This window comes from Cibotium barometz, chromosome 37 (genome assembly GCF_041138505.1).
Source record: "Cibotium barometz isolate CiBa-2024 chromosome 37, ASM4113850v1, whole genome shotgun sequence".
Taxonomy (NCBI): Eukaryota; Viridiplantae; Streptophyta; class Polypodiopsida; order Cyatheales; family Cibotiaceae; genus Cibotium; species Cibotium barometz.
The window spans coordinates 6,102,562-6,122,634 of record NC_141082.1 but is presented as its reverse complement, the minus strand read 5'-3'; the positions used below and the strand labels follow the sequence as shown (position 1 = coordinate 6,122,634).

The following is a 20,073-nucleotide window of genomic DNA, read 5'->3' as shown; positions in this document are numbered from 1 at the left end:
CATAACCTTCATTGATGACTATTCAAGGAAGTTTTGGATAAATTTTTTGAAAGCTAAAAGTGAAGATTTTGATGTGTCAACAATTCAAAACAGAAGGAGAAAAGTAAAGTGGTCTGAAGATCAAAATCTTGAGAAGTGATAGTGGAGGAAAGTAAATATCATGTATAGGTTTCAATAATTCAAAGCAAAAGCAGAAATGCAAAGTGGTCTCAAGATCAAAATTTTGAGAAGTGATAGTGAAGGAGATTATGTGTCATGGGAGTTTAACATTAAAACGACACATATGCTTTGTGATATTTGTGTCCTTTCAATGATATATTTTGTAGCAAAGCTATATGACACTTACAAGTAAGTTGCTACCCTATATGACACTTACAAGTAAGTTGCTACCCTCTATAACTTAGTAAATAATTCTTTCAATATTTTTATGTAAGTTTTATCTTTTAGACAGTGATTGGAGCACCTTCCAAGTAAGCTTCTCATTCCTGTCCTTACAATAGTGATCATGCTTAAGTATTTATGCATAGAATTTCAAATCGTGTTACTATAAATTTTATTTCTTATAAGGTCATAATTTAATCTAACCTTAGTTACATTTGGAAGAATGAGTATATTTCAATCCATTTGCATTGCTTTCTCATTTTTTTCAATGTAGAGCATCATTATAATCGAATATATAAAAGGTATGACTCTTTTACACTTAACTCAACCTTATGATTATTACTAAGTTTCATAATTATTATTCAAGTTTATTTCAACTTCAAATGAAAATTAATCCTTTCATCATCTAGACTTGTTTATTTAATCAAGATTGTTAGAATTGTTACTAGTCATTAATATTTATATTTGTACTTAAACAATAGTGTGATGCGTTGACAATGCTAAGCTTTCAATTGGCTATCTATTTTCAACCAAGTGAAAAAGAAGATAAGGTTGCTATAATTATAATTAGTACTAATGATGGTGTTAATGCTTGCTAATGCTTAGTATTAGGAGTGAAGATGTGGTGCCTTGGCTCTGATACCATGTTGATAGATGTAGATTTGAAGAGAGTACGAGTGCATAACCAAAGAAAGTGAGAGCTATGGTGGATGGAAGATGGAAGAAGACATACTTAGAGCATAGTATTGACACTAATGAAGATAATCAAGATATGAATTAGGGCTAATCACATACTCACGTTTTTGCATTAAGAGAAGAGTTTATTACATCCATTATAGCTCTCATAGAGCTCTTCATTCACATGTTACATGCACCCTTGTGCCATCCATGTGTTCATAAATGCCCACATACCTTGTGCACCCTTGCACCTTCCATGTGCCTACTTTTTAACCATTGACTACCTTTTACATTCATCCATTCACATCTCCTAATAACCTTAGCTTGCATTTATTCTAATTTCATAACATCCTAAGCTCCATCTACCTTGCTCCCACATACCTGACGTGATGGGCACCATATTTCAACAGCTACTAGGGATTCACATAGGATAGGGAATATGTGGTTAAGAGGGTTTTGGAATTTGTGGAGTGGATTGGCAATGCCAAGCTCCACAAATTTGGGCCACAAGCGGGTAGTGAGGATAAGGTTCACTAATGAGGTGATTAGGAGCTAGTAAAATCAAATTAGTGAGATGTGAGACTTAAGCTAGTGAACATTAATGCTAAGCTAAGCACAACCCTAGCTCTCATACCATGTTAAAGTTGACCATAGATCTAGGGCTAGCTTATGCATAACTATGGTGGGTGTGTGTGAGTAGCATTCATCACATGAAGATAGTGGTAATTTTAATGCTTATGCACAACTATGGTAGGTGTGAGTGAGTAGCATTGTCACGACCTTAAGACACTTAGAAAAGGAAACTCTAAGTTCTCAACACAAAAATAAGAGCATAACATATACTTGCACAATTTTTTTTATTTTTTTCAGGACAGACTTTCATTAAGTATGAAAAAAGCATACAAAAATCATGGTTATAAGTCGGAATAGAATAGAATCACCCCAAAATGTAATGTGATCTCAACCTTGAGAAGCATCATGGTGCCATGAAAGACTTGTGGGACTAGAGGAAAAGAAAATGCCATGGTCCCAATCCCGCATAAATACAGCACACTTTGTCTGCGTAGAACGAGAGGACCCCCGAATACAAGCCCAAGTAGCCATGAGAGTATAGATGATATCACCCCATATAGTGCTAATGCACTAAGACTCAAAAATCTAGACACCCTCAATAGCCTCCGTGCAATAGGGGGTGTATAATGTGCTATGCTGTAATACTTACAACAACCTCCCAACTGGTGTTAATCCTCTATCTAGGGGGTGTATAATGTGAGTGAGGCACATCTTGCAACAAACCATGCTGGGCAATACCTTTACAAATGAAAATGGAAGTGTCTGTATCACTGCCCTCGTAGAAAAGCTACAGATGAGACTGGGAAAGCCAAGCAATGTCCCCCAAGTAACATGAATGGTGTGGCTACTCGATTTGCCCAGAAGTTGGGCTATAGAACCCCAAATACGTTGTGTAGTGCTGCATCTCCATAAACAATGTTGTATACTTAGAATTTGCCGCACATCTTGAGTAGATAGGTGCTACATCAAAAAGTGATCTCCACCACCACTGATTGGGGAGACCACCATGTAAAAATAACCAAAAGAAATGAGAGATCTCGCTCCTTCTATATGAATGCCAAAGCCTATGCAGTATCTACGTTGTATCACTGGAGAGATTTCATAACTCTTCCAATGAGGCCTGAGAGTAGGGATCCTATGTATTTGTCGAGTGATGAGAAGCCTGGCATTCCGGACTGTGAAACTGAAAAATGGAAGGCTTTTCAATGGATCAAAGGCATCAATCCACTCCTACTCACCTGGATCCCATTGAAGATATCTGATAGGACTGCCACCATATAGCCACAAACACCAAGAGCCATGAGTCACTATCTAAGGAGAAGGTTCAATGAACCAATGCTTCCCCAAATGACCAACAATTCTCACTGGACTAAGCCTAGTATATCTGGGATATCCCCTCCATAATATATCTCCTCAATCTCTTCCTAGGCATGATAGAATAGATGATGTAATCTATAGCCTCGTGTCCTGGGAGAGTAATGACCTATCCTAAAAAAAACTCCCAACCATCTCGGATGATAATCTCCATGAAAGGTCACAGAGAGCCAGCTACATCAATCTGATCAATATGTATGATATGCGAGAGCCCCTAAGATGTTGAATGGATGCAACTCTCTGATCCAAAGTATAAATCTTAATAAACCAAATAAAATAAACAAGACAGAAATAGAGTAGAGGTCATCACACGAGAGTGGGTTGAATCTCCCCTGGGTAGAGTGTGGCCCTTGTACCACTCACCCATATTTATATGTATTAAAAAAAGCACTTGCTTTCAAAAAAGATAATTCCAAAAGTGCTTTTTGAGTTTATGAGCATGCAATCTCTACAAAAATATAGCAAACATTAATATAAAATCTTGGGTCTACCAAAAGTATAAAATACTATTTGGTATGTACAAAGGTATGAGGATTTAGCTTTACAGAAATATACTGATACCTAAATATGAAACAATAAAAGTTATTCACGTATCTTTCAAAATATCCCATAGTGGTCTAACACATGTTCCACCCACGATTAACACATAATATGCCACTCAATCATTGCCTTTAAAACAATATTAGTCAGAGCACAGAGATGATTAAACACATTAACCCTAACCATATCATACCAGCGCACACGACTTGATTAAACATATTAATCCTGGTAGACATCACACAGCTTGATTAAACACATTAATCATGGTAGCTGATGTAAAAGGTATATCCAAAATAAAATATTCCAAAATAAAATAATGGGCATCCCAATAGAGGTTACATTCCCTCTTGCTCGGGTTGCAATTGGCCTCAATTACATGGATGATATGAGTGGATCAGATTTTGGTAAGAACGAAAAAACTTTTCTAGCATCAATTTGGCATGTTCAATAAAAAGATTCAAGATATTTGACATAAGTGTTTGCCTATACGTGTAGTGATGGTCTCATGGGTGGTCAATGATAAACTCAAGTATAAGATATTCTTCTTGTATAATCTTGGAAGGTCCATAAAATCAATGAGCTAATTTTAGTATATGTTACTTCCTTGTTCATTTGTTCTTTGATTTTTATTATATATTTATATATTTATTTATAGAAGCATATGAGGTGGAAGTATATTTTCAATAAGTTTAGGCATACCTGGATCATCAAAATACCTTGATAGAGAAGTCATCATCGTCATGGTTGACTAAAAGATATCAAAGAAGCATGAAATAAGAATCCTTTGTGCTTGTTGAAACCTTTGATTTATTATGATACCCATTGAGTGAAAAAAAACTTTGTCGTCCCACTTGATGCTGATAAGAAAATAGAATTTTGAAGCCAAGTGTAATTGAAAAATAAGATGTGAAAAATATCTCCTTGTTGGCACTCGGGCTTAGGGTCATTTACATGTGTACTTTTGGGGGTCTTGGGCTATATGACACATAGAGCTCATGGGCATTCAAACCTTTTTGATCATTTTGACTTTACCTTTCTTGGAGCTCTTATGCCCAAGCTTCTATGGTGTTCTTCTCCCTTAGAGATGAAGTTGGTGACTACACCCATGTTATCTACTCCATGTCATGAGTGGGTCTTTTGATTTCTTGCATTGGTATCAATGCTTTGATTTTGATCACTTTCTTGGAATTTTTTTTGAAAATTTCAGAGTTTTCTTGAATTTCTTGATTAAGAAATGGGGATATGGTGATCTTGCTTGAGTTGATTTGATCTTTTTTTATCTATTTCCTAAGCTTTTGGGGGCTATGGGTTATGGTGGACCAATTTTTTTGGGGGTGGCTTCATTAAATTTGAATTTCATGACCAAATTTGGGGAAGAGAGTCATTAATTAAAGTAATCAAGATTAATGTGGTTAATCAAAACATTTTTCTTTCATCCTCACCTTTGCTTGATTCTTGGAGCTATCATGCCTTCACATAGAGCACAATCAAGCTCATATTCATTGCCATTTTCTGGTCATAAGGGCATTTTTTGCAATTGCCGTTTTTTGCATACCTGCACGTTTTCATGAGGAGAATGAGCGCTTATGTGGCTAGTTAATAAAGCTTAGTCAAGCTTAGCTAAATCTAAAGGAAGCAAAATATGCACATTACATCTTGCAATGGAGTAGTTAATTGGCTATTTCTATTGTGAGGTTAACAGAGGGTGACATTCTTGAGCTTTAATGACTCTTAGTCCTTAGCAATGGTGCCACAATCAGGCTACAAGAAGCATTTGGAGGCATTTTTGGTGACTATGGAGCATGATGAGGAAGAGGCAAGCTGAAAAATCAAAGGCCACAAATGTTTAACAATAGGGCTTCTACTTCAACCATTGATAAGCATACAAGTTTCAAGAGACCAATGGTGAGTGGCTATTGACATTAGCTCTTTATCTTTCACATTTCTCCTTGATTTGGGAAGTGATTTAGGGTTTGAGATTTGAAAACCCTAATTCCTTGGCATTAGCCACTTCAACTTGCCATTAGCTTTGTCTAATCATCATTAGGTTCACTAATGGTGCCATTAAACAAGCCAATGCTTCAAATGGACCAATGATCAAGCCATTCTTCTTAAGTTTGGGAGTCATTGATCAATTCCTTATACCATTAGATGCCATTGGAATCATTTGATGCTTCTTCAATCATTGGTATGACATTCAAGCCATCTTTATGCTTTGGGAATGTCAAGATACATGCTAATCCATATGCTATTTGATTCACCTTGATTGTTGCATTGGTGTTGATATTGTTTGGACAATTAAGCTTGGGAAAGGAAAGTATAGCATGAGTACATGCTAATGAAATAATGAATTGAGCATGAGTTCATGATGCAAAGCATTGTAAGTCATCCTACCTACATCTTTGAGTTCAAATCACACCTATCACACCCCTTTGTATCCCACATTTCATCCAATTGAATGTAGAATGTGTGAGGGTACCTTGGTAATTGGTGGAGAAGCCAAGGGGAGCATGTCTTGAATCCGGTGTGCCATTAGTGCCTTGGAAAAATGGTACATTGGAGGATTAGGTACGTGAAGTGAAGACATGGCCTCAACTCTTGTCATTGGATTTTAAACTTTGGTTAGAGGGTGAGAAGGCTTGACTAGGAGATTAGCAAAAAACAAAGCCCTCTATCAACAAACAAAGTTCTTCATCAAAAATCAATCTTCATCGGCACAAAGGTTACATGCAATATGCCATTGGTCAATGTATGATGCAATGAGGATATGCCTTTGATACTATGCCAAATGCTAAGAGAACATTGATTGTGGATTGAGTACATAGGAAATTTGAGATTTGGTCACTAATACAAAGGAGACCATGCCAAATTTTTTCAAAAATTACATGCATGGTTTGGATTGAGGGAATTTGTGGGCACACATAAGGTGCTTTTGGATGCCAAAGTTGCTTGGAAAGCAAGGGTGGAACATGTGGAAAATGCGGAAGGCAAATGGGTACCAAAAGAGCTCTTGAGCAAAATCTGCAGATTCACAAAACCCTAATTCAGTAAAATCACATTACGTCTGGAGTTTTGGTGATTATATAGGCTCTTAGTACTCCCTTACACCTTCCCACAACAAGCCTTAAACCTCTCTGTTATCGACATCATTTGGATCCCCAACTTGCCATTTTTCATTGGAGGTCAAATTTGGACCTAGTAAAAAATAGTGCACTATTTGGATGCACATTATTAGGGTTTTTCAACAATCCATAGTACACACATGAATCTGATGTCGTTTGGAGGGTCAAACCTATATGGTTGACTTTGACTAAAAAGTCAAAACAGAGTATATCTGCACTTTGACTTTGGTTAGACCCTCTTAGGCATAGTTAGTACTTGTCATCACAAGCCCACACACCACATTTCATCTAAATCCAATGACTTTTGAGTATTGTATAGCCTAATTTCTATTTTTAGCAGTGTCGTAAAAAAACCCTAAAACAAAGAATATTAGGGCTATTCAAAAATCTTCTGTTCTTAAATATTTGAATACTACGCTACAAGATTTATCCATAGAGCCCTAGATCATCAAATTCCAACACCATTTAAGCCTTCTACTAGCCATTTTTCATTTTTAGCCATTATGCCAAGGGGGTGTCCATCTAATCAAGCGATGGAACTTCAATAGATAAGGGAAGACAGGGAAATGGTGAATGAGGATCATGTAGAGGAGATTAGTGAAGAGGGTATGAATTTACAAGATGACAACAACATTGCAAATGCGGCACATAAGACAAATCATGTGCAAATTGGGCCAAGTTTTGCAAATGTGGCCAGTACATCAAATCAATTGGGGGTAGCAAATGCACAAGCAATGGCCACTATGATAAATGACATGTCACAAATGATGATGATGAGATGCATAATGAAAAGCATGATTCAAACATTTGTGGAAACCATTATGCAAGAGCTTAGGGACATGTGTAATGAGATGAAGAGCAATGATGAAGACAAGGATGGACCATCTCACAATGTTCAACAAGCTCATGTTGAAGACAAAGAGAATCATCACTCAAGTTTTAATTCTACTTATGGTGCTATGTCCAACCCAATGTTTCCATACACACCCAATGAAGCCAAAGCAAGGGTTGTGCATCTCCCAATTAAGGCTTAAGATTCCCAAGGAGCGATGTTTATATTCCGTTCAAGAGAAATACTCATCGAGGTGGTGCTTCAAGACCTCATGTATTGAGGAAGATTGTCCCGGGATCTAAATTTCTAGGGAGATAGAAATCAAATAAATTTTTTAGTTGGAGCTCATGGCATACCATTGATGCAATGTTTCAACTTTAGCGATGCTATAACCAGTTATAAATTGAGCCATGCTTTAACATGTTGTTAGAAGGGCAAAAAACTAGCATGATTGAAGAGAAAAAAACCAGAATGACTCAAGTGGAAAAAAGACGCCATAGAAAATGAACATCGAGTCGACCGTAGCTTAAGTGAAAAAAAACTCCCTATGTGGAGGCCGCGCCGTACGCTCTCCTACAATGTCTTTTTTTGTGTGCTCTCTCTTCCTTGTTTTTGTTGTAGGTTATATTTTTACATGCTACTATTGCTTCATGTTAAAGACATGTGATCTAATAGAAACATGGCCATGGCTTTAACATGTATGCAAAACTTTTTTTTTTGGTAAAAAATGCCAAGCAAAAACTTAAAAAAATACCAGTAGAATCTTGAAGAAAACACACAACTGATGCCGGAAAAAAATGCGCAATGTTTCTATAATTAAATCGACCAGCAGATCTTGAATTGAAAATAAATGAGCAACATATCTTGAAGAAAAACAAACAAGGTTTCTGTGATTAAAACGACCCGCACCTAGATTGATTAAAATGTGACCCATATAGAGGCCGTGGCGGCACAGCCTCTTGCGTAGCTGTTTTCATTGGAGACAAGATGTAAGAAGAACATAGAAAGCGAACGTGGAAAGCACTTGGACGGAGCTCATGTGGCGGCTTCAACATGATGATGGAGGTCGTGGATCGCTCCGAGTTAAAGTTAGGGTAAGGATGAGCGATTAACGCTGAAGATGAAGCAATAGGGCAGTATATTTTGTTTAAAAAAACACAATAAATTTGTTTTGGCTACTCATGCATGATATTTAGGGGCTACTCATTTTTTGGATTAACTTTCCTTTATCAATGTATCCTCTCCTGTATTTTTTGTGATGATGGAAACGTAATCACGTGTGGTGGAGGTGCCCTGGAATATAGTATCTTTTAAGTTCCCTTGTTTTGTGGTGGGAGGGGTCATTAGTTGGATTAAATTCTCTTGTTTTTAACCAAAATATGCTAGCGTGTGCTTGTTTGGAATGTGATGCTATTCTTTGGAGTTATTTCAAGCACTTAGTGGGAGACGGTGCCATGTGCCAACATAATCCACGGATGTTGTTGATGTGGCTTTTTTGATGGCTTATACGATGGTCCTTTTTGTTATTAGCCTTGACTTGGGATCCATTCATAAACAAGGGGATCCTCACTCACTAGGCCTTTGACATAAACATAAACCTTAAGCTCAATAAATCCCTAAATAATAGATTGTCTGGTTAGAAGAGGTAATTCCTCAACCAACAATAGGTCCATATTAGGACCACGTCATTCTAGGTAAACCTATTACAGGATAAAGCAATATGAGAAAACGAATGGAATAAAGTTGCCAGAGCAAATGGATTAATGCTATTTGGACATAAACATAAACCTTAAGCTCAATAAATCCCTAAATAATAGATTGTCTGGTTAGAAGAGGTAATTCCTCAACCAACAATAGGTCCATATTAGGACCACGTCATTCTAGGTAAACCTATTACAGGATAAAGCAATATGAGAAAACGAATGGAATAAAGTTGCCAGAGCAAATGGATTAATGCTATTTGGGTTATATAATATCATGTTAAAGTATAAACACAAAGATATAGAGACCTGAGAAACTGTGTACTATATTACCATTCTCAACTAACTATAGTACTTAGTGTAGATTATATCTTATAAAGAGTTAAAATGAACAATCACAATGTGCCATTACATGTAGTTAGTCCTACAAATGTTGTATCTTTAAGGAATCTATGCTAATGTAATGGAAATGTGTGATTAAAGAATATTCGGGGATAACATTTGCAAAAAGGAGTTAATGATAGTTCAAGATAAATGAAATTTAGATCTTATACTTGACATGATTAAAGGATGGTTATATAGTTGAGATTAAAACACTATTATTAGGATTGATATCTCAGTATAAGGTATTATTTGAAGAGGTCATCAATGGACTTGAGATCTTGCATGAGTTGGATGAATCTAGAGGGATCAACTCTTTAAGGTAAAAAGTATGCTACATCCCTAGCATGAACATATGTTAATGTCCCATGGGCCAAGGGAGTGTCACACATAAGCAACTGGTTGAGAGAGCTAGATAATTATCCCATATGTATATGGGATAAAAATAGCACCAAAGTCTTATATAAGCATAAGAAGGGCTCATATAATTATCCCATATGTATATTAATAAAATAGCACCAAATTCCTATATAAGCATAAGAAGGGCTCATAACTCAACGTTGAGCATGCCTTTTGTGGATCTAGATCTAGACTAGCCCCTGAGGTAGGTAAACATGCTATCGAACATCTAGGTTGGTACCACAATGGTTTGGAATGCATGTGGTGGGTGGTAGACGAGTTATAAGGTGGTTTAGAGATATGAAGGCCTTATGATAAGGTGGTCTAGAGATAGAGTAGCCCCCAAAGTGGGTAAACATGGTACTGAACATCTAGGTTGGTACCACGATGGTATGGAATGCATGTGGTGGTAGACTAGTTTTATAAGGTGGTTTAGAGATATGAAGGCCTTATGATAAGGTGGTGCATGCATCTACCTCTCCTAAGCTCAGGGGTGGCTTGCTTCCACCTACTACTTTCTTTCTGTGCTTTATGCATGTGTGTGCACTCTGTAGGGATAATTACAGGTTGATGTCACAAGGATATCACACTAAGCTCAAGGGATACAACTCAACTTCTCAACTTGAATACTTTTTCCAACATTAACCATTTATATGTGTTGGGCCACAAGTTCTTTAACTTATAAGAAGGTATGTATATAAAATAAAAATGAGAGAGAATGCTCTACTTCAAATGTACACAAAAACAAAGAGAGAGAGAGGAAACACACTACTTCAAATGCGCATGTAAGCCCTAAAAGAGAGAGAGAGAGAGAGAGAGAGAGAGAGAGAGAGAGAGAGAGAGAGAGAGAGAGAGAGAGAGAGCACTACTTTAAATGTACAACATGGCAGCTATGTGGCCATTTGTAAAGTAATTTTTGGTAATTAGTGAGGGAAAGCTAGTACATCACATGTGACCATTTGTAAAGTAATTTTTGGTAATATATCTTCTATTACGAAAGAGAGAGAGAGAGAGAGAGAACACACTACTTCAACTGTACAACATATAAGCCAAAAAAAACAAGAGAGAGAGAGAGAGAGAGAGAGAGAGAGAGAGAGAGAGAGAGAGAGAGAGAGAGAGAGAGAACACACTACTTCAATTGTACAACATGTAAGCCTAAAAAAACAAAAGAGATAGAGAGAGAGAACACACTACTTCAAATGTACAACATGCAAGTATGAGAGAGAGAGAGAGAGAGAGAGAGAGCACTACTTCAAATGTATAAAAATGTACAACAAAGAGAGAGAAAGAACAAACTACTTTAAATGCACAACATGCAAAACCAAAAAACACATCGGTAATGGTGTTTCATTAACAATTACAACATTGAACAAATATCCAACGAAAGCAGTGTAGTAGTCTATAACATAACACCATGTGACGAGAGATAGCACCCACTTGTTCTGATGGTCATGTCTTTGTTTCCCCTGAATCCCCCTCTTGCCCCTTGCTTTATTAACTTTTTAATTTTCACCATTTCTGACCCTCACATTGCTCACTAACCTTTTCCCTTAAAACTTAAAATACTAGTGATCAATTGCTCCAAAAACACAAATCTACAATACTCATCAGCCCTCAAAAAAACAAAAAAGTAAAACAAAACACTTAAATTTATTAAAAAAAGTAACAGAGACATTAAAAGAGAAGATAAAAAATATTCTCAAAGAAAATGAGTATCAGCAGAGAGGTACAATGCACTTGTCAGTTTTGCATCAAGGCCTACCCTCACATAGATGAATTTAGGAGTACTTGTTTACTAGCACTCTGCTAACCCTTCATTGAAGTAACTTCTTTCCTTCACCACACTAACATCTCCACCCTATCCCTTCCAAAGGGATAATGGACATTTGAATAACTTCTCTCTACATCTGTAGTGCTTATAGTCAAGCCCGTCATCACCACCTCCTTACGGACCACAACTTTAATCCAATCTCGAGGATAGGATTGACATCACAAAGGGGGGCAACTTATCTAGTTTACATGGAGTGCTCAACCCCTTTGTGATGTCAATCTTGAGGATGGGATTGACATCACAAAGGGGGATAACTCATCTAGTTTACATGGAGTGCTCAACCCCTTTGTGATGTCAATCTTGAGGATGGGATTGACATCACAAAGGGGGGCAACTTATCTAGTTTACATGGAGTGCTCAACCCCTTTGTGATGTCAATCTTGAGGATGGGATTGACATCACAAAGGGGGATAACTCATCTAGTTTACATGGAGCGCTCAACTTATGGACATAATTGCCATGTCCCCATCACAATGTCTGGTCTAAATCCACCAAAAACTTCTTCATATGACTTCATTATAATGTAAAAGTGTCTTTACTATCTTGTAAGTGTTCTTGGGATGATCACACATCTTGGGTGTCAACCTTGTAACACAAGGAGATAAAAGGCCAATCATATGAAAAGTTTTAGAACTAGCAATGGTGGGGGCCCTTGAGTCACTTACTCCCAGATAACCTAGTGAGAGAAGACTTGTGAAGAGTATAAGTCAGCTTTCCTCATGTTGTAATAATCTTCCCATTCATGCAATAGATTGAGCGTTCTCTTTACTCTCTCCCTCGTGCAACTCTATACTAGTGTGTGTGTGGATAGGTTGATGCTTTAGAGTTTACACCATCCAATGAATCATGCACTCTTTGTCTTTTCTAGTCTCCTTTTTTCTATTCTTGTAGATATAGGCATTGCTAGCGATGGTGGATTGAGTGCTTCGGCGAGACCACCTAGTTTCACTGATTCATCATACCCATGACATGAGGACTTGGCGTGGTGCAATACTGCATGATGCAAGAGGACCACTTGAGGAGTGAACTCTCGTCAATATGAAGAGGGTGCAAGGGAAAGCACTGTGCAAGGACGTGCAAGAAGGGCAAAGAGGAAAAGGGAGCAAAAGAAACCGCCACAAGTGATTGGTGCCTTATCAATATTCCAAGCCCATTAGCATGTGCATGCCCCGAAAGATGGGATGGCACTATGATCGCTACAAGATGAGGTTGAGGACGAGGGTGCCAAGCAAGCCATTGAGGAAGATTCTGGTGGCGAGGTCATCACCAGTGGCATACATTCATTCCAAGATGCAGAGGAGGGACCATCAGTTGTGTAGGTGCACTGTGCCAGTAGGTGAGCAGCTATGCTATAACGTTACATTAATTAAATTGGTGAATGCAACTTTAAACGTTTTTTTTGTCATGTATTATTCCACATGTCATACTATGCAGGGCTATTTATACCAGGCAGGCTTCTTTTCATTTCAACCTAGAGGCCCATATAAAGCACAGCGGCCACCATATATATTGTCGGTTGTTGTGGCATTCTGCTGCCGTAATTCGAGCCGGGGACCTTTCACCTTCACCTTCACCTTCAAATCCTGCAAGCAAAAGATCTTGTTTCTCAGGATCCGTAAACCTTATCAGATAGTAGGTTGCAGAGAACCGCAACTCGAACCGAAGGCAGACCCGCTACGTGAAGCCCTAACCCTAGACCCATCTTATCACCACTCGGCAGCTTGATCGGAAACCTTACCCTAATTTATCTGCAGTTGCTGCGTTCTGTACACTGTCAGATTTGTTTGTGCATAACCTTTTACTGCTTTCCTGGCATTTAAAGATGGCCGAGATGGTTCTCGAAGGCAGCCAGCCAGTCGATCTTGCAAAGCATCCTTCCGGGATCGTGCCAACACTCCAGTAAGTTCATTCTACACTATGCCCTTCGTATGTGGGCAAAGGGTGCATTTACGGGCTTGGAAGGACTAGGGCTCACATGTGGTCGCTGACATCAGACTTTATGCATGTGGGGTCATCCAGAGGCCTAATGGTTATGAGATTAGGTTCAATATTTGTAATTATGGCAACTCGATTTGACAAGTCTAATGTCGATGACATTAAGCTTAGCTTCTGATTGGGTTTAAATGTTGACATTTGGCACGGGAGTGCATCTAGGTTATTGTTGTTGACATCAGTCCTAACATTTGATTCGTCTAATGTCGATGACACCCGGTTGATATGGAGGTTTAAATTTTGATGTGGCTAGGTAATAGGACTCATGCCAAAGACATTAGGCTGAACAGGTGTATTTCTCAAAGGGATTTGCCCTTTTTTTTTCCTTTTTTTTTTGGTAGGAGAGGCCTAGTTGTAGTTTTTTTTTTTTGTGTTTGGCCTAAAGCACATTTGGACTTGCACATATAGAGTATGGTTTTTCGTCGTAATGTGAGAGACACCACCATAGTTTATCATGGGCCTACATTCTTGTACGAATCTAATTTTTGTGCTGTTGTAAATCTTGGTTGTTTCATCAAGGGAGATAAACTCTTTTTCTGGAGCCTCAAAAGTTCCAGCCAAAATTTGGGAATATAAACCCTGGTTGCTCTACCGATGGAGGGATGAATTGATAAGTCCTTGATAGATGAGTTTACCAATTATTGTAGGAGTGTTTTTTTGTTGGTGAAAGTACATTTACTCCTCATGTGTAGTTTTGTGTAGGTTTGCATAATCTGAGTTCATTCCCCATTTTTCAAGACTTTGGAAACCCCTGTATAATATGCCACTTAAGCCAAGGGTCTTTTCTGACAATCTTTTTGGTGCTGCAGGAATATTGTCTCCACCGTTAACATGGATTGCAGGCTGGATTTGAAGACCATAGCTTTGCATGCAAGGAACGCTGAATACAACCCCAAGGTTGGTTTTTCCCATTTGGAATGCTTTGTTGTTTAATGCTTGCTTTTATCCTGTTGCATTGACTATGCCATCCACTTGATGTAGCGTTTTGCCGCTGTTATTATGCGAATAAGGGAACCGAAGACCACAGCTCTGATATTTGCATCGGGGAAAATGGTAAACATTTCACTGAATGCTGTAAAAGAATACTAAGCTATTTGTAAGAAAGTACAAGCTTGGTTGAAGTTTGATTTTAAGCCTGGAGTTTGACAGATTATTCAGCTGCTTGTTTTTTTGGGACAAAAGGGATTTGCCTGCGAGCTCTTGGAGAAAACATGGAAAAGGTTACGGAGACTTGGACCCATGTTGAGTAGGGGTACACATGACAAAAAGTGTCATCTCACATGCAGTGTTACCTTAAATAGTATTACAGAAATGGCACGAAACATGATGGCCAAGTTGAGGGTGAATATGGAACAGCAGTGTCAGTCACTTCCAGGTTGCTTAAAACTGTTTCGAAGTTGACACAAATTGGTTTTGTAGTGACGTCAAAATTTTCCTGTTGAGATATGGCTTCAAATGCCCAAGGCAAAAGGATGTAGAGGAAAATTAGTTTCTTTCAAGGGTCACCATAGGGCCATAGGAGAGGGGTGTGAGGTCTCAAATGGGAGTTAAGAGGCAGAGACATCTGCTTGTGCTTAAAATTATTTTGAAGTTATTCTTGTATTTCATGAAATGTTATGAGCCACCAAAACAGGTTCCATAGGCACAACTAGGTTTGCTGTCTAAACAAGGGCATTTACTCAGCCACCAGCGACTTCTGTATAGATTGAAATTATACTTTCAAATGTTGTCATCTTTTATATAAAATCAAGTCTCAGATCTCTCTCTCTCTCTCTCTCTCTCTCTTTCACACACGCGCACGCGCACAGAGAGAAGCGACTCCTTTATTTTGACCAGGAGTCATTTTCCATTTAAAATAAACTCTCTCTCTCTCTCTCTCTCTCTCTCTCTCTCTCTCTCTCTCTCTCCCCCTCCGCACGCCAGTCTGCCCCTGCAGGAGTGTTGCGTAGTGGTTTACACTTCGAGCTCCATACCAAGATATCCCCGGTTGAAGCCCCCTTTCCTGCACTTTATATGCATCATTGTGGTCTGATGGGTTGGCTGTGATGTTATAAGACTTGGTCTCATCACACCTCATTCCAGTTAAAACCTTTGTTTTTACAATTGTATATATATAAGTTCTTCTTTTGGCAGGTGTGCACTGGAGCTAAGAGTGAGCAGCAATCAAAGCTTGCAGCAAGGAAGGTATAATGCATACCCAACTATTGACGATGATATTCCAAGGTGCTTTTGTGCTATTGTGTGTTTGTGTGTCTTCATAAGGGAAGTCTTTATGATTGTATCAATATCTTAAAAAGTTTTTATTCCTGAAAGTAACAAATATTTGCTGCCATCCAAAAGCTTTTATATTCCTCTTTGGGCTGGTGTAGATCCAAATGACTGCCTTGACGTATAAAAACACGTGTAAATTGGGAGCCTTCGTTAATTTTAAACCTTAGTGTAAGGGTCAGCTAACCTAACTCTTATTCAATACACTGCTAACCACAGTTCCTTCTAGCCTGCATACAAGACATCAAGATTGTCTCACAATTGTTGAGGTTAAAAGGATGCAAGAGCTTACATTATCATGGCTAGGAACTTGCAGGAGATGCTGAGGAGCAGAGACATTGTCCTTGCTTTTTCAAAGCTTGCTTTGAAAGATGAAAAAGAAAGGTTTTATATATGGACATCGACACATGGAAAAAAGGTCTTGTGAGGCAGTTAGCCAGCCAACCAGTAGGATGTCACCCACCAGAGCAGCCAGACAGCATTAATACTCCCCTTCCCCCCTTTAACTAATTCTCAAATTAGTTAGCTCTGTTCTTGCACTTGGCCTTTGTAAGGCAACAATTCATTGAGTGCAGGTGTTAATACGGAGGTTTAATGCAATGATACAACTACTGCAAGCAAATGCTCTTCATACAATCCTTGAGGCTGAGAATTGAAGAGGAAAAGCCCAAGAACCAATTTCTCTGTGGAATCCAAGTTGACGCTGAGGGAAGAGGGTGAAACTTGCCGATTCCTACTGCATATCAGCACCCTGGAATCATCCTCGTGTAAGTCGGAAGGTGGCCAAGCTCTACATGGACAGGTGGTCTCCTTCAGACAGACAGAGAGAAGAGTGGGTAGCAGGGCAGACAGCAACATGTGAAGTAGTTCCTGCGGACAATTGGACCAATCAGGTGCTAGTAGGCTTGTATAGGCCAGCGGGGTGGTAGGCACTTGCATTTGAACATGGCAGGCCTGCCTGGCCACCTGTTGGACCACAAGATGGAGGGGTGTGTGTCGGCCTTACTCCTCCCTCCAGTTGGCTGTGCTGTTGCCCTACCTTTTGTTCAATTAGGCAAGATAATAAAGATTTTAAATATGCCTATATATAAATAGATAGATGGATTGATTTCAGATATGCCTACCTGTCAGCCATGGACTGTGCGTGTGCATGTAGAGGGTCAAATGGACTTTTTGTGTCGAAAAGTCTTTTTGCATGGGCTTCCTGCGGGGACGTTATTTTGTAGTGTTTGAATCTCTCTATAGTCTTTATCATAGCAGTCTTTTCTCAAGTTACAACTCTCTCTATTTCCGCTCAGGTTGAAGAGGAGGCAGCTTTTTCAGCTATTCAGAGCTTGTTGTGCTGGATTGCCTAAGGAGTGTGGCCGTCTTCTCTAAGTTTTTAAAGCGATGAATGTATGATTGTCACCTTGCATCACACCATTTTACATCACATCACATGGCTGATGGTGTTTCTATTATTGCTGCAAGCAGTGCCAGCATGTGCCCTGTTTTCACTTTGAATGGTTGCTCTAGGCAAATAAACTTGAATATGTAAAGTGATTGCTTTGAGGCCCTTCATTTCGGGGTCTGTGGGTGCACTCTTTGTTGTGTGTGTGTGTGTGTGTGTGAGAGAGAGAGAGAGAGAGAGAGAGAGAGAGAGAGAGAGATTAATACCTATGGCATGCAGTATGCACGTATAATTCAGAAGCTTGGCTTTCCCGCTCAGTTTAAGGTAAGGCACATAACAGCATATTTAGCACTTACATTAGCCCTTATCTTGTTTCAAATTTTCTTATGCGATGGAGTGTTTTTTTGCAGGACTTCAAAATTCAGAATATTGTGGGGTCATGTGATGTGAAGTTTCCCATAAGATTAGAAGGTCTCGCGTATGCCCACGGGCATTTCTCAAGTGTAAGTAATGTGGTGTTCATCCTGATCTTATTTGTATATCTTGCTCAGCACTACATTGCATTGGAGCTATCTTATCGATGATGTCCAGATTGATTGCAGTACGAGCCAGAACTATTTCCTGGACTTATTTATCGGATGAAGCAACCAAAAATTGTGCTGCTCATCTTTGTCTCCGGAAAGATTGTGTTGACAGGTGCAAAGGTATTGAGATGCACCTTTGTGCATGCAGTGTAAAGGCCCCCCCCTATGTAGTTTGATTGTTTTTAGTTGCCTTACAGTTACTGGTTTGAAATGTGTTCCAGATCAGGGATGAAATTTATGATGCATTTGAGAATATTTACCCCGTTTTGACTGAGTTCAGGAAAATTCAGCAATGGTACACCTCCTTAATTCTTTCCCATTGTATTGGGGTGCCGAATAGGACGAGACTTATTTATCTTGTTGGTTTTTCTATTTTTTGGGTGGTAGACCGCGCACTGGCATGGAGTGAACTTGTTACATGCAGTGCCTTGGAGCTGTTCAAGCACTATAAGCGGGTGTAGAAGGGTGGCACTGACGTAACACAGCAGTTGAAAGTGCCCCTATGACACGAGCAGGGAGATGATATCCTGTGGAAGGACATTCATTTTTTCTCTAGGCTTTGTTGCAAGAAGGGAGTTTGCAATTGATCCTACTTTTGCTAAAAACTCAGAAACTACATCGGAAGGTTTCTTTGTGTGGTTGGAACGGTTTGTGAATTATTGGAGTCCCATGCCATTAAAAATTACTCACTTTGTGGCTGTGCTTGTCAGCAAGCGTGTATTTTGTCGGTGAGGCTGTTCCGCATAGATTTTCAACTCATTTAAGAACTTCCAGACTTAAATATGAATGTTAATACACTCAAAATCTGTAAAAGCCCGGAAGTGTTCATGTGAAAACTTAAATTTTTTAACTTAAATTTTTTAAAATATAGTTTCTCAAGTTTTACTCGAAACAAAGATCCAATGAATGATTCAAGTTCCAAGGAAGTATGTAATTGGGGATCATGGAGAGGAAAGTTTAGGTCCAAAGTTTCAATGATTGTTTTAAGCTCTTAAGAAATAGGTAATTGGGGATCATGGAGAGGGATCCAATCAGATGCTATACATTGCAAAATTCTTTATATCTACATGTTGCAAGTTAGTGTGTCTATGAAGCCACACAGCTAGCAATCTAATTCAAGTCATCTGTATGGATGAAGAGTTTCCAATGTTGCAAGAGTTGGTACAATTGTGTATGGTTTCTTCTAGATTATTTACTATTTAGGGCAATGGACCAGTCCCTTGTAAAACTGTGACAAAACTTTTCAAGGTTATTGTCACTACAGATCAGATAGGTTATTGAATTGTATCATTCACTCAATTTCTCCAGATAATTGCTGTGCTTTTCCGAGGTGTTTTCATTCAGTTCTTCCAAACCTGCCTTATATTACAGCTGCTTGCTTCTAAGGTTCTTTGGCCATCACCGTGTCTGATCGACAGATTTTGTGCTCATAATAGAGGTGGTGACAGTGTGTACATACGTCTTGTAAGGACTTTTGCTAGCATGGCATGAAATTTTGTGTTGGTTAAGGAGCAATTGGTGGGGCGGGTAGGACTAATAATTGCCTTAGTGTTGGGAGCATAGGATAGTTGCCTTAGCGTTGGGAGCATAGGACGGTGTCAAGGTCCACGTTACAAGGTTTCCTTGGCACCAACAATGAGATGGTTCTCCTAGCGTTGGCAATGAGCACAAAAATTGTTGTGGTCTTGGCCTTACCATAGCAAGGATGAGCCAACCACAACCAAGACATCCTCACCTATTTTTGCAAAGGCGTATGGTTTGGTTCATAATATTTTGTCAAAATTAAACAAGCACTCATCTATGATCGTGTCCTTGATTGAAATCTATCTTGTGGCAGTTGTGCTCCTTTTCGAGATTTGGATGATGCGTCTCTGGTCTCCTAATTTGGGTGGTTGATTTTTGTGTCATGTCTTGCAAATTGTGTACTAGGTCAATAACCTTGCGAAAACACTAATCAAAGATGTAGTGCCTTGCCTTCATGAAGCCTCGTGCTCTTGAGACTAATCATGAATCGGTCAATGAGTGACT

General features: G+C 38.9%; 1 protein-coding gene across 2 annotated transcripts; it reads left to right on the top strand.

Moving 5' to 3' along the window:
* The first annotated feature begins 13,279 nt into the window (after positions 1 to 13,279).
* Positions 13,280 to 18,881, top strand: LOC147616864 (TATA-box-binding protein 2). 2 transcript variants are annotated; one of them, XM_086776508.1, is made up of 9 exons: positions 13,280 to 13,710; positions 14,613 to 14,700; positions 14,785 to 14,856; positions 15,937 to 15,987; positions 17,741 to 17,785; positions 17,872 to 17,964; positions 18,064 to 18,165; positions 18,267 to 18,340; positions 18,433 to 18,881. In XM_086776508.1, coding segments are annotated over exons 1-9 (603 nt in total). In that variant the 5' UTR covers positions 13,280 to 13,633; the 3' UTR covers positions 18,434 to 18,881. The 2 variants fall into 2 exon arrangements, with proteins under 2 accessions (XP_086632634.1, XP_086632635.1); XM_086776509.1 differs by lacking the exons at positions 15,937 to 15,987; positions 17,741 to 17,785; positions 17,872 to 17,964; ... (1 more) ...; positions 18,267 to 18,340; positions 18,433 to 18,881 and adding an exon at positions 14,953 to 15,353.
* The last annotated feature ends 1,192 nt before the right edge of the window (positions 18,882 to 20,073 follow it).